General features: G+C 34.6%; 1 protein-coding gene across 1 annotated transcript in view; it reads right to left on the minus strand.

Annotated features, from left to right (window-relative positions):
- Tango6 (transport and golgi organization 6) overlaps positions 1 to 15,748 on the minus strand; it is a 410,302-nt gene that overhangs the window by 32,867 nt on the left and 361,687 nt on the right. The window contains exon 18 of the mRNA XM_090391522.1: positions 14,137 to 14,250. Within this exon, the coding sequence (XP_090247648.1) occupies positions 14,137 to 14,250 (114 nt within the window). The remainder of the gene's footprint in view (positions 1 to 14,136; positions 14,251 to 15,748) is intronic.

Here is a 15,748-nt window from a genome sequence, read left to right on the forward strand (position 1 = left end):
AATTTTTTGAAAACTTTTTTTACCTCTTTTGTACTCCTGTTTGCATCTTCTTGAAAACTTTTTTTACTATTGTTCTGTCACTACTTGTTTCACTTAACAGTCTTTCAAAGTACTTAGTCCAGACATCTAGGATATCTTCAGTTTTCATATAATCTTTGATTACTTTTACAGTACTTTTTTTCCTCTCTATTTCTATGCTTTTTTCATAACTCTCCGAGCATAATCTTGATTGGCATAATCCTGATCAGATATTCTAAGATTTTTAGACCACATTAATCCCAAATTCTTTTCTTGTAGAGTTTTGTTCATCAGAAAATCAATTACAAGGCTAAAGAGGAGAGGTAAAGGTAAAGAGGTAAAGCTTTGTCTCACTCCAGTCATTATTTTAAACCATTCACTATATGCTTTATCAACTTTAACACAAGCTTAACTGTTATCATATAAAGCAGTCAGAATGCTAAGTGTGTCAGGTATTAATTTTGCCTATCAACTTAATTAAAAGCTTTTTTTTGAAGTCAACAAAACATATGATCACAGGTTTCTGAAATTCTAAACATTTTTCAAAATCTGCAAACAGGGAAATTATTTGGTCTATGCAGTTTCTTCTCTTTCTGAATCTACATTGCTCATCTCTAAGTACTTGTCAACGAAGTCCTTTATCCTGCTGAGTATAATAATGAAGGACTTTACCTAGAATAGACAATACGCTAATTCCCTTATAGTTCTCACACTGTGTGCAATCTCCTTTCTTAAAAATGGTCATTATCATACTTTTAGCAAAGTCTTTGGGAACCCAAATTCCTCTAACCACTTTGACAGAAAATGTTCAAGATCTATCAGCCAAGTACCATACCTTAGTGATTTATGAAATTTTAATTTACTAGAGAGTTTAAACTCAGATGGTGTACTGGGACTGATATTTGGACTGTAAAGTCATTATTAAAGTTCACATGGAGAACTAGTCTGTTCACCATGGATAACTGTTTTGCAAGTCTGAATAATGTACAAAAGATAATCAAAATGGTCTGCAAACCATCTCCCTCTTCCGACATATCTTAATAATAGCTTTATTATACTCTCTCACTGCATTCTAGGCCATGTTGTTAAACCAGGAGTTTTTATCTATTTTCAACTGTGCTTTTACTTTGTATTAATTTCTCTATATCTTAGTCTATTCTCATTATTTAGATGCTGTCCAGTCTCTTCCTATATTCTCTTATTTGAACAACTCACTGACTAATTTTATAACTTTCTTAAAGCCATTTAACACTTTCTACATCACAACCTTGTAAGCTAGCTCTTTCACAACGCTTCAGCAACTCATCTACAGTATCAACACTACTGAATGCTAGTATTAAAAGATGTATGTCAGCAGTCTTAGGCACGATTTTTAGTGAAGATTGTAAATTAAATATAGAAATAGACAACAGAATCAACATCGACAAAGCTGTTATGGTAGGAAGTCAATTAAATAAATTCATATGGAATAAGAGAAAAATTAGTCAAAACACTAAATTAGCTGTATACAAGACAGTGTTCAAACCAATTTCAAGTTATGGATCTGAGAGCTGGGTTAGAAATAAAACACTTGACCAAAGACTAGAGACCACAGATATGAGAGACTTGAGAAAGATTAGGGGCATGAACAGATAGCATCAATGGCAATATCATATTAAAGATGAGGATATTAGCAAAGAACTTGACATTGTTTGCATTCTTTATGTCAGCTGCCTGCTGACATAAAGCAAACAGAAAAAGTGGTACATGTTGGAGATTTAAACAGCAGAGTAAGAAGTGAATCTCACCAGGCATACAGAAATGTTCTGGGAAAATTTGGAGAAAAGGGCAAGTCTAAAAACAATGGTAAGTATCTGTTGGATTTCTGCTCAGGATATCAACTAGTCATTACTAACACTATGTTCCAAAATAAAGTTGTGCACAATTTCACATGGAGAGAAGACAAAAAAAATACGAAAAGCCTCCTTAGCCATCTTATGGTTGATAGGGATATCTTCATGCTCGTTCAGGACATAAGAGTGTACAGAGGATTTGAAATGGGAGGTGACCATCACTTAGTTTTAAGTAGGATAAAAATGAATACAACAGTAAACAGAAAACAACAGTATGTAAAAAAAAAAAGCTTTAAAAAATAAAGTTGAGCAGCTTTTACAGGTAAACTGCAGACTCAACTATACAAACATTATTGAAGAAAGAATGAAACAGTTTGAAAACAAGACCCAAACCTAGATGTCTCAGTGGCAAACTCTGAAGAAAATATTGATTGATTCAGCTAGGATAGGCATGTGGCAAAGTTGTCTGCAAGAATAAAAAAATAAGATCACCATGGTGGATTCAAGAAGTTAAAGCAGTTCAGGAAAAGAAGAAAGCATACCAAAAGTTCCTAGCAAATAAGTTGGCAGATGCCCTAAAAGAATACAGAAAGAAATGTAAGCAAGCTAAGCTATGTGTAAGAGCAGCTAAACAAAAATCATGGGAAGACTTGGGTAAGAATATCAAAAATAAATATCAGGAAGGTGGCAAAGTGTTGTGAAGTCTATTGAAAAAGCTTACAAATGGATGAAAGAGTACTTACTGTAAAAGGAATTAAGCATGATAAAAGTGACATGAAAACTGAAGATAAGGATATCCTAGATATCTGGAGTAATTACTTTGAAAGACTTAAATGAAACAAGCAGTGACAGAACCACAGCAGAAAATTTTTTGAGAAGAATGCAAACAGGAGTACATATCAATACTTGAGGTAGAAAAAGTCATCAAAAATTTGAAATGTGGAAAGGCAGTTGGAGTAAATGATATTCAACCTGAAATGCTTAATATGGAGGTATAAATGTTTTGCAGTAGCTACACTGCATAATTCAAAGGATATGGTCAGAAGTTTGAATTCCAGATGATTGGAATAGAGCTCTCATTGTGATTTAGGCTAAATAGAGGTTTAGCCTGAATCACTTTCAGATTTTCACTTTACAACAAATAGTTTAGAAAGCATGGGAATATGACAAAGATCTGTACTTAAGGTTTGTAGATCTGGAAAAGGCATATGACAAGGTGCTCAGGGAAAAGAGCACCTTGTCATATGCCTAGATGCCATCAAAATATATGGAGTAAATGGAACATTATATAGAGCAATATATAGTCTATATATAAGTTGTAAGTCAGCAGATAGAAACTGAAGAAAATACAGGAAGATGGTTTGATGTAACATCAGGTGTGAGACAAGAATGCACATTATCTCCACTCTTATTCATCATATATATGGTTCACATTGCTGAAAACGTTTTTCACTTACTTATAGTATATGTTAAAGATGCCAAGAAATTATATTCTTTAATCCGTTCTCCAAATTTAAGCAAACAAGTTTGTGCATGAAGTAACAAATTGAAGTTACTGCACATGAAGTTACTTCACGTGCAAACTTTCATTGCTTATATTTGGAGAAAGGATTAAACTAAGAATATAATTTCTTGGCATTAAATCTAATATTAGAATAGGAGATATCAAACTTAGCTCTTTGCTTTATGCAGATTATGTTACCTAAACACACATCCGGTGCAAGTCTACAGAATTCTCTAACTAAATTGAATAACAGTTGTAACAAATCAGCAATATAAAGATCATGAAAATAGGCAGGAACACAGAAAACTTCAGCTATATTCGTAATGGAGAACCTTTAGAAGAAGTACAATATTTGAACTATTTAGGAACAATTTTTAGTGTAAATAGCATATTCAATTTGGAAATAGATGACAGAATAAGAAAAGCTGGTATGGTGGCGAGCCAGTGGAAGAAATTTATATGGAATAATAGAGAAATTAGCCAAAACACTTAACTCACAGTATACAAGACAGTGATCAAACCAATTTTAAGTTATGGATCGGAGAGTTGGGTTAGAAATAAAGCACTTGATCAAACATCAAGCACTTTATTTCTAACCCTTTCTTTATTTCAAAGATCAAAGATCTCATATCTATGTGAGACCACAGATATGAGAGTTCTGAGAAAAATTTAGGGAGTAAACAGATGGCATCAATGGCAGAATTGAATTAAAATGAAGACATTAGAAAGGAACATGATATTGTTAGCATTCAAAAATGTGTGAGTAGGGCTAATTTAAGATAGTATGGTCACTTAAACAGAATGGAAGAGAAAAGGTTAGCAAAACAGGTATTTGATGACAAGATGACAGGAAAAAGATCCAGAAGAAGACAAAGATCTAGGTGAATTGATTCAGTCAGAATTGCCTTAGAAGAATGAAATGTTAGAATTATAAAAATCAAGTGGATATTAGATCCAGTATTATTTCAAAGCCGAATGTAGAAACTATGAAACTTTCGTCAAAATAAGTTGACCAGAGAGCTTACGGGAATACACCCACTGGCATTTACAAGTTGCCATAGCGCAGACGACTTTAGAAAACATGAACGCTGCCCAGGCATCCGTATATTCGGCTTTCTAATTAGTCCATTTTTGATAAGGTTTCACTGGCCTGACAGCTGTTTTGAACTGGTTGGTTCTCTTCAGAGACCAGGCAGAAACCTGAAGAGAGCAAAAACTCTCTTTCAATACTAAGGAACTTGAAATGTTGAGAGGTATTTTTCGTAAGCAAACTCTCGGTCAGTGCATAAAAGTATTTACTAAAATAAAGGGCCAAAAGGCTTCAGTTCGGCAATGCAAAATTATAAAAAATCAAGTGGATATTAGATCCAGCATTATTTCAAAGTCTTAAGGTTTCTTTCTGATCTCTGAAGAGAACCAACCAGTTCAAAACATCAGGCTAGTGAAACCTTATCAAAAATGAACTAATTAGAAAGTGAATATATGGACACCTGACCGGCATTCATGTTTTCTAAAGTAGTCCATACTAGGGCAACTCGTACCAGCAGGTGTATTTCCGTAAGCTCTCTGGTCAACTTATTTTGACAAAACTTTCATAGTTCCTGCATTCATCTTTGAAATAATGCTGGATCTAATATCCACTTAATTTTTATAATTTTGCATGGCTGAACTGAAGCCTTTTGGCTCTTTATTTTAGTAAATGAAATGTTAGTTTTTTTTTTTTTAATATTTATCCCACACATGAGGGGTACAAGAACCTATAGCACATTAGTGCCATTTGTGAGGTGCATTCTTCCTCAAGAGGTCTTGTGGGTTGAAATCATTGGGAAACACATGTGGAAGGCTGTTGCAGAGGACAGGGGTAGCTGGAATAAATGAGGAAGAGGAGAACCAGATTTGATGAGTTTGTAGTTGTACTCTAAAGGGATGCTGGACAGTAGCTGCTCTTTTAACAGGCTTAACAGCAAGTGGAAGAATGATGTTTGCCAATTCACTGGAGAAGTGATGGTGGAGACACAGAGTTGAATCATTGTGTCTGTGATAAAAAAAAAAAAAAATAGAAGAGTGAGCCTATGACAATACTGGAATTGAAGATACAACAATATTGGAGTGCTGAAAAGTAATAGACTAATTTGGAGGAACATTGCTGAAAGGAAATTATTAATAATGTAAACTTATGCTGTCACAGTAGCCTGAACACCCCTTAAGGGTACATATGAGGAAATTGATGATGATTATATTAAGATTAAACAAATTATGTAAAAGGACTTTTTAATTAATAGGATTTTAATATATCATATTCTAAATTATATGTAAAAATTTACAAACTAAGATTTTAAAAAAAATTGATTTACTAATGGAATTCTCTTAAAAAAAACCATCAGAGGAGATTCAAGCTTGGACATCTGCTGGCAAGGAATATCATCAGATCAGTGGAATTTTTTAAAAAAGGTTTGAGTTATATTTCAGTCACAGTGATACTATATTCATTTGAGAATGATTTAGAGGTAAAGAGAAAAAGACCATGGGAGCATGCAGTGGGAGGGAATACTCTTCATCTTACAGAATACATCTGGTCTCCATGCCATATCAGTGACAAACCATGACAAAGTATAAAGAAAAGGAATGCATGCTAATGAGTAATATACAGCATTGAAATCTATGTTATTAATCTGCATGACTGTAGCAAAATTAGAGCATCCAAAATCAGCTGCTGCACCTACTGATGTCATTAAACAATGTTTAATAAATTATGTGTTTGTTCTTTTATGGAGTTCTAAAGAGTTTAGATCAAAACTGTTCAACATTTTTCATATTTTTAACAATGTTTGACTATAAAAGGTGTAGAAATATGATTTGAAAGAATGAGAATGCAGTTTAGAGTGACAGAATACAGTTTGGTATAAATCATACAGAACACCATAAGAGAGCAAACTGATAATTTATTATTATTATTATAAGGGAAAGTTGGTAAGTTACCAATGATTATAAAAAATAAAACAAGTGAAATACAAACCTGGAAAAAACATTTATTTCCCTACATTATCCCCTTCAACATTTATACACTTGTCCCATTGCTTTATCAGTCCTTCAAAATCAACAGCATAGAACTCTTTTGTCTGTGGTGCCTGCCAAATGTGCACCTCATTTTTAATTTTCATCAGCAAAATGCATGCCATCAAAGTGGTATTTCAATGATCCAAACAGGTCAAACAGGTGAAAGTTGCATGAGGCAAGGTCAGAGCTGTAAGGTGGATGTCAAAAGAGTTGCCACTGAAATTCTTGAATTCTCTTCAGGGTTCAATTATGAGGTCTTGCATTATCATGCAGGAGCAATACTCCTCTTGTTAGCAGGCCTGGACATTTTTGGCAAATTGCATCCTGAAGCTCCAATAAAATGCCACAGTATGTGCGATGTGGAATAATGAAGTTTCCACTTTTTCACCACACTTCTGAAAATGGTCTACAAGTACTCCCGAGGAAGCACAAAAGACCATAAGCATAAGCTTTACCACTGGCAGTATAACCTTTAACTTCTTGCTTGCTGGTGAAGTGGGATGTTTCCATTGCATTGAAGCATTTTTTGATTGGAGTTGGTTGGTAGATAGCGAGCCTACGATTCATCCTGAACTGTAACAATTCTGTTTAACGCCTTTTTCCTTTATATGCATTTCCTATGAAGTGCTTGTATTCTGGTTTCCAAGATGGTACTTATTTCTAAGCTACATTAGTTTTATGAGAAAGTCAAGTATAAAAAGTGATGCAGGGCAAAGAGAAATCATTTTCTTTATTCATATGTTTTGAACATATGCTTTTATATGTCTCCCTCCCTGAAATAACTCAAGGGGGGGGGGGGAATGAAAGTCAAGTATATTATGTAAAAAGTGGTAGAGTCTGGTTATCATATACAGTGCTGTCAGTAGTGCTGTTAGCAGTATATGCAAATGAGCCATGATATAAAAGTATGCTTTTTGGAGTATATTTTGATTTTATGATAGCAAAATACCTGGACTGGGCTGCAAGATATCATTTAACTGGATGATTCATTATTTAAGTAGGTGAGCCACTGTAAGACCAGAGGCCAGCCAAAGTCAGGTGGAGGTAGCTAGATGGTTGCATGCGAACTCTTTCATGGTTCACAGACTGTGGAACCAATTCCAACAGTCATAAACATCCAGGAGATACAGTAAAGGCCATTGGCTACAACTGCAATGGGTTACTAATATCTCCAATTATCTGCTTACTGAAACAGGAGTGAGCAGCTATAATCAGCCAACATGAGGTCAGTTACAATTTGATCTCATATCGGCTGGCTACAGGAACATTGGTATCTGCTTCTACTGCATGCAGAAGTCTTCACAAAGCTGGTTTGTATGCTAGGTAATCAGTATTCTGCATGCCCCTATCCCTACGCCACAGGAGAGAACGTTTGAAATTGGACAGGCTCCACATCAACTGAACCCAAGACCGATGGACTAGCTGACTATGCCTACTTGAGGCTAGTCTCTGTGGGTTGGTTAGCTGATCCATAGAGAGCATCATGTAAGGATATTAAGCATCAGTTAAACTTTAAATTGTTGCCACAATTACTTAGTTTAGTGCTGTGTACCTATTACACTTATCATTGTGCTCTGATGATGTTGGGTAGAAAACCAGCGAAATATTAGTGTTTTAATAAATATAATTTTTTCTCTTGGTGTTGTTTATAACATTAAGCATTATTATGAACAATACCTAAACTTTTCTTTATACATACAATTTTAATTTATGGAACTGAGAGCTGGGTAAAAAATAAAACACTTGATCAAAGACTGGAGGCCACAGACAGGAGTTTTGAGAATGGCTGAAAAGCAAAGGTTGAAAGGGAGTGAGCAGATTACATCAATCACAGAATCATATTAAAAATGAGGATATTAGGAAAGAACTATACACTGTTAGCATTCAGGAATGGGTTGAACAGAGCTAATCTCAGGTGGTATGGTCAGACAGAATATGGAAAGGTTAATAAAACAAATGTTTTACTAACCATTCCATATGTGGATAAAAAGACCTAAGGGAAGACTCAAGATCGAGGAGAATTGATACAGTAGACTATTATTAGTAGATAGAAGACTGAAATATAATGTATTGTGAAATCTTGTATGATAAATTAATATAAATAATTTATGAAACTCAATTTTACAGGGGTTTTAGACCTTTAAATAATGCAAAAAAAAAAAAAAAAATGTAAGATTCCTTTTGTCTGAATAGAAATTTACTGTATTAAAAATTGTGTTAAATAATTCATGTTAAAATATTGTTCTTAAAATTAGAGAAAATGGATTAAGTGATATTAAACATTGTAAGCTATAAAAATAGTGTATCAGAAAAGTTCGCACCAACTTGCGAACAAATTGATCACCTAAGGCAAGAACAGCACAGTGACGTCACTGTGCTGACAGGTTGTCGTGACGACTCCTTTCTGTCGTGTTCTAAATCTATCTGGTTTCAAGTCACTTTTATGAATAATACAACTAATTACGAAATGATCACCGATCCAAAAGTAGGGAAATTTATATTTATACTGCGCCACCCTATTCTTAGATTAGTCTATATAAATAGTAGGATCAGTTCTAAATTAAGTTAACAGTCATCTCATTAGGCCGAATCATCTATTATCATTTTTACTTGGGGTTCCCGCAAGATTCGAATATTTATGAACGGTGCAATAATAAGGAATTCAGGCAAACACAATATTTAGATCAACAAAATAAAACATTTAATATATGATATGGTTAACAAATACAAGAACTCTATTTTAAAATGGAACTATACAATTAACTTAACACATCTTCTTAGGTCACTGATGCTAATTCAATGTTCTAACTTTAATATACTATTCACAGTCCCAAAAAGACAAATCTTCTTCTCTCAAGTTAATATAACAATTTCACATTTTATTCAGTCTTCACAAATCTATCAGCTCAATGTTTATATTCACAGCAGGCAATAAGCTACGTAAGCTATATTCCAAGCAAATATATTCCCGGACCTTGAGCATCGGAGATATATTACAGTTAATGCTAGAATAGAGAAACTTATACAACTACTCTTACCAGACAAATTCTTCAATACATCAAATTGTTGAGAGAGCACTTATGAATTAACTTAATTAACATTAGCGGAACACACATAACAAATATTCTCCATAGTTTAAACTGTATTACTGTAAGTCGCACTTCACTATTCCAAACAACAGTAATTAGGTACTAATATCTTTTCCTGTTCACTTTTCTCCAAGTAACCAATATAACCTTTTCCTAGGGCAACATAGAATTTAATCGTAATCCAGATTAACTAGAACTAATCAGAATTTTCGCATTGACTGTCCAGTTTCCTTTTATCTGATTACGGTATCAACCTTTCTTCATAACAACAGCAGTTTTCGCTTATAACATTAAACTTTATGTTTCACTACTTATAGGTTCACTTCCGAACACTATACTCATAAATCTCTGCCCTGAGGATTATATAATCTTGGTTCCGCAAAACTCTCTCTTCCTTCTTAATAATAATTCTTCTCTATATCTCTATCTTATCTATGACCTCCCCTCTTCTTTCCCTTTCTCTCTATATATCTCCCTCTCTATATGACCTTCACTCCCACCTTACGTTCGAACGCCACGCTCTACTCCACTCGTGGTTGTTTACGCGTGCATCTCCATGACAACAGACTGCACGTAAACATTTCTCTAATGTAATGTATGGTCTATTATTATTCATGAGTGATTACATAACATTAAATATTTCACAAATAAAAACAACAGAATATTTAAGCTACTTCTTTAACTTTTTGATTACGTATACAGTTAAATATAAATTAACACTTTACGTTACACCATATATATTTAGTTACACAAAATTCTAAACATATTATTATTTTATAAGTTAATAGCAGGTCAGATTTTGAGTAAATATTTAATTAGTAATTCTTAATTAAGGAATAATAAACAATTTTATATAAACCATGATTAATATTTAATAAGCAATGTTAAATGTGAATGAAAAATAATAAATTACATAACATGGCTTCATTCACAATTTAACAAGGTAATTACAGACATTCGAAGGCTGAGAACAAAGGGCAAGGAGCATATATAAGTGGCTGAAGGGAGAAAAAAAAATATAGGAAGGATGTTAGGAGTGGACAACGGTGACTACTGCCACCGCAACTGATGTTATGGTTCCCTTATTGGCTGAGTGAAAAAAAAAGAAGAATGGAGAAGGATTATGACGACTACTGCCACTGCAACTGCTGGTGTTTGGGTTCCCTTTATCGACTGATTGCTTTGAACTGGCCATTCCTTTGACCAGGATGTTTAATATAAGTCTCAGAACAGGGAAGATTCCACAGGAATGGTAGGAATATATGATAATTCCATTGCACAAGGGTGGGACAAAGACTGATATATCCAACTATTGAGCAATTAGTATCTCAGGAGTCTGGGTGAAAATTTTGGAAAAATTGGTTAGGGCCTGCATTCAGAAATGGGTTGGCAGTGAATCTCTGCTTTGCAATGAACAACATGGGTTTACTAAGAGAAGATCATGTTTTAGCAACTTGCTCACATTCTATAACAATGTTACCAGTGAACAAGGAGAATGGATGCACCATGATACTTTTCGATTTTGCTAAGGCTTTCTTTTGACATAATACAGCATGGAAGGTTGTTGCATAAATTGGAGAAAATGGGTTTGGGTTATAGAATATTAGCATGAATAAGAGAATGGCTGACTGACAGATATCAAAAAGTGGTATACTGGGGATGTGAGTCTGCAAGAATTGAGGTTACTAGTGATGTACCACAAGGATCAGTGCTTGGTCCACTGTTATTCAATCTGTACATTAATGATATTGTGAAGGATTTGACAAGCGACATACAGTTATTTGCTGATGATGCAGTCTTTACAGAATGATTTCAATAGGCTGGAATTGTGGGCATGAGAAAATGAGTATCAGTTCAATGTCAGTAAATGCAAAGTCATTCACTTTGGCATGATTAGATATCCAATGTCATATTATATTGGTAGGATTAGGCTAGAAGAACCTGATAAGGCTAGGGATCTTGGAGTGTTAATAGATAGGAAGTTGAAGTTCAGGGGCCATGTGGCAAATATTGCACATACAACTCAAAAGATAATTGCAATGCTTTAATGAACTTCACATGTAAAGATAAGGATGTTATTTTGCCTCTTTACAAGGCCTTGATAAGACCTCACTTGGACTATTGTGCGCAGGTCTGGTTTCCTAGTTTCCCTTGTGATTCTGATATATTGAAGAGAGTACAAAGGAGAGTGTTAAAAATTATATCAGGATTGTGGAATACTGATTATGAAGACATTGAGAATTTGTAGATTGCAGACAGTAGCAAAGAGAAGAAAGAGCGGTGACATGATTGAGACTTACAAACTTCTGAAAGGGTCATACAGGATTTCAATTGATGGAATATTTCAATTTATGGAGGGTGAGAAAAGGACAAGAGGGCATCCTTGGAAGCTGAGAATGAAGGCCGCCCCGCCAAGAAGAATGTGAGAGCTAGATTTTTTTTTTTTTTTTAGGCACAAAAGAAAGGCAAAAGCAGAGTATAAAAGTAAATTAGCAGTGCAGGCCAAAGATAATCAAAAACAGTTCTTTCATATGTTGCAAGTAAAAGAAAGAATGTTTATGGTAGAATGATTTTAATCAATGCCGATGGTAGGGAGATAACTGAATCAGTTCACTCAGTAGAATTACTAAGTGAACACTATGCAAGAGTATTTCATTCAGGTAGAGATACTGCAGTAACGAGAGAGGCAAAGACTTATATGAAATGGAGGTACATGGTTACAGAACCTGAATGTGAATACAGCTATGGGATTAGATGGTATACCAGCTCGAGTTTTACATGAAAGTTCTAGGAAATTGGCAGTGCCATGGACCACACTGTTTAATCTAAATCTTGGGTCTGGATTAGTCCTAAGGGGGATGGAAAGAGGGGAAAATAGTTATATTGCATAAAGGAGGCACCAAGACTGATGTAGCAAATTATTGATCGATCAGCACATCAGGAGTTATTGTCAAGGTACTGGAGAAGTTCATCAAGAACAAAATACAGGCATGGATAGATGGTAATGGGATACTGTATGGGGGGGGGGACAACATGGTCTAATGAAGGGTAGGTCATGTCTTAGTAACTTGCTCACATTTTATAATACAGTGACAGCTGAGTTGGATAAAAGTAATGGGTTTACAGTGAACTTTGCAAAAGCCTTTGACAGGATACCACATGGAATTCTAATCAATAAACTGAATAAACTGCAGCATATGGAGATGGATATAGGGTTGGTGAGATGGATAAAAGGGTGGTTGATGGAGAGATATCAGAGAGTAGTTTATTCAGGAGTAGAGTCCAAAAGAAGGCCAGTGATGACTATTGGCATGCTGCAGGGCTCTGTTCTTGGGCCACTACTGTTTAATTTTTACATTAATGATATAGGAAAGGGTCTGAGAGGAACTTTCAGTTGTTTGCCAATGATGCAAAATTGGGTAGAACAATTAATACAGACAATATTAAACTTTTGCAGGATGATTTAGATAGACTGGCAGTCTGGCAAAGGAGAATGGATGTCAGTTTAATGTGACAAAGTGTAAGGTTATGCATTTTGGGGTGAAAAGATTACCAGCTGTATACCACATTGATGGAACTTCCTGTACTTCAGGAAATTGACAAAGTCAGAGATTTGAGAGTGTTGGTGGATAGGGAGTTGAAGTTTAGAGGGCATATAGCAAAAGTGGCTAAAGCAGCGCATCGAATCACTTGGTTACTGAAGAATACTTTGACAAGCAGGTTATTATTCCTCTTTATCAAGCCTTGATAAGACACTCCATCTTGACAACTGTGTGCAGATCTGGTCACTTGGGTTTCTTGGCGATGAGAAAGAGGTGGAGAGAATCCAGAGGCAAATGACCAAGATGGTAGTAGGTCTATGGAATGAACCTTACAAGAATAGGTTGAAGATTTGTGGGTTACAAAAATTGGTTGAGAGGCAGAAAAGGATGATATGATTGAGACACAAATTACTGATGGGTTTTTACAAGATTAATACAGAAAAGAACAGGTTTGGTGGTGGCAGAACTAGGGGGACATCCTTGGAAACTGATGCAAGAGTGCAGTTAGCAAAGGTGTTAGAGTTTTTGATTGGAGAGTGGTGAATAAGTGAAATAGGTTGCCAGAGTCTGTGGTGGGTGCCTTGACTGTGAACGAGTTCAAAGCAAAGTATGATAGATACTGCACAAATATTAGATAGTGCTTGGCATGATGTTTAGGGCCTCTGTCAATGAGTTTAAGGACTCCATGGAGTAGCCCGTAATAATAATAATGTTTTCAAGAGGGTTGGCACATGTTATTAAGACCTGTGTTGAGCCAAGATATCATAAATTTAATTAATAAGTATGTAAAATCTCTTAATTTTGTTGAATTATTCAACATATCTATACATATATTTAATAGGTTTATTTAAAAATCATTAAAAATTAGGAGAGGAAATAAATAAATAATTTTCACAACAGCAAACTCAATGGGACCAAAGGGGTAAATGAAATGTGTGCATCAACGTTATTCTAAAGGAGATTTCCTTTAGAGTATTACTGATGCTCTGGGACTCTAGCAAGGACTTTTCAGTAGTTTGTTATTGTGAATGAATACACTATATAATGGTGTTTCTACTATAGCAAGAGGTGAATGAAAACAATCGAATACTTACCTTGAATGCATTTTTTCCAACACCATGCAGCAAATCAGTAACTAACATAAGTACAGCTCTCTTAACTTCTAGAGATGGGTCTGATTTCACAAGAGAATATATGCACAGCAAAATCTTGGAAGAAGAAAATGTATCAGAAATGAGAAAAGGAAGACATTTTTCCTGTACTAATCCATAAGCTATTATCGCAATAATATTTACAAAACATTTAAGAACACACTTCATCTATGACCTCCTTCACCTATATCCAGCAGTATATAGGTGAAGGAGGTCATAGATTTTCAATCACTATAACTACTGCTGTTGAATGCATAGCACAAATGGAAAAGATAACTAGCCAGTCTCTGATGAGATTAAGTACAGTATTGTACGCTCTAAATTATATAACTACTAAAGAATCATCAGCAATCACTATTGTCAAACCTGTCACTGCAATTTTTTACTAAACCAAGCCATTACTAAACCAAGAATTTCAGTAAGGCGCTATGAGCCTTACTGAAATTCTCTCTTATGAGCATAAAATTCTCTCTTATGAACATAAGAGAGAATTTTAGGAATTATGCTAAGAATGAATAGCCAAGTTCATAAGGATTTATTTTTTTAATTTTCAAGGATTTTAAAAGTAATTAAAAATAAGATATTTAACCAGAATTACCTAAATTTATTACTAACAAATGATGAACTGACACTTTTATGTAAAAAAAATCATAGAAATTCAAAATTTAAACCACAAGTTTATACAAAAAAAAAAAAAAAACTGCTACTGCACGAGTTTAATGCTTGAGATCCAGATTTACTTACTTGGGTACATAGGGAATAGTAGCTTGAGCAATCTCTAAATTCAGATTCCAGTTTATCAGGCTACATATAATTAGTTCCTGGAACTCAAGCTACTTTTATACAGGTGTGCTGCACTTTCCAAAGAAGTAAAAAAAAAAAAAAAAAAGTTTTGGGGAAAAATCCGGCTGACTCTGCACAACACTTGCTAATTCAAATTAGTTACAGGCTTTTTATTTCTGGTAAACACTGTTCACATCACTGATGAGAATCAATACTTTTTTTCAAAGGATGTATGTCATATCAGGTTCTTTGGGCTGCATTACAGAGTCATTTCAATGCAGGAATGATTAGCATTCTTGCAACATAGAATTCTTTAGGACGAGTTAGAGCAACTGGAGAATATATACCATATTTACTCGCACCCTTAATTTTACTTAACAAAAAAAAAAAAAAAGTAATTAAAAAGTTTTGCATATACCTTGCACATGAAAAAAGGTTAAAACTTTAAGAAATAGATAGTGAATGTTGTTATGGCAGAAATAGTAAAAAGTTTTGGATGTGAAGACCAATGTGCCATTATTTCTGGTGGTCTTACACCTTGTCTACAGCCCTTGGATGTATCATCAGCAAACCATTAAAAAAATTTGTACGAAAATTCTACATAGAGTGGAGGCAGCTGGTGGCTACAACCTGACTCTGTGGGAAGATTAAGAGACCATTATTAGAACTGTTGTGCAAATGGATTTTGAGAGCTTGGGACATGATTTTGCAGAAATAATTGCCAAGAGTTTTTTTAAAAAAACCAGCATCTCTAATGCCCTGGATGGGAATG

The sequence above is a fragment of the Typopeltis vanoorti genome, chromosome 4 (assembly GCF_054136105.1).
Source record: "Typopeltis vanoorti isolate ZY-2024b chromosome 4, IOZ_Tvanoo_1.0, whole genome shotgun sequence".
NCBI lineage: Eukaryota > Metazoa > Arthropoda > Arachnida > Uropygi > Thelyphonidae > Typopeltis > Typopeltis vanoorti.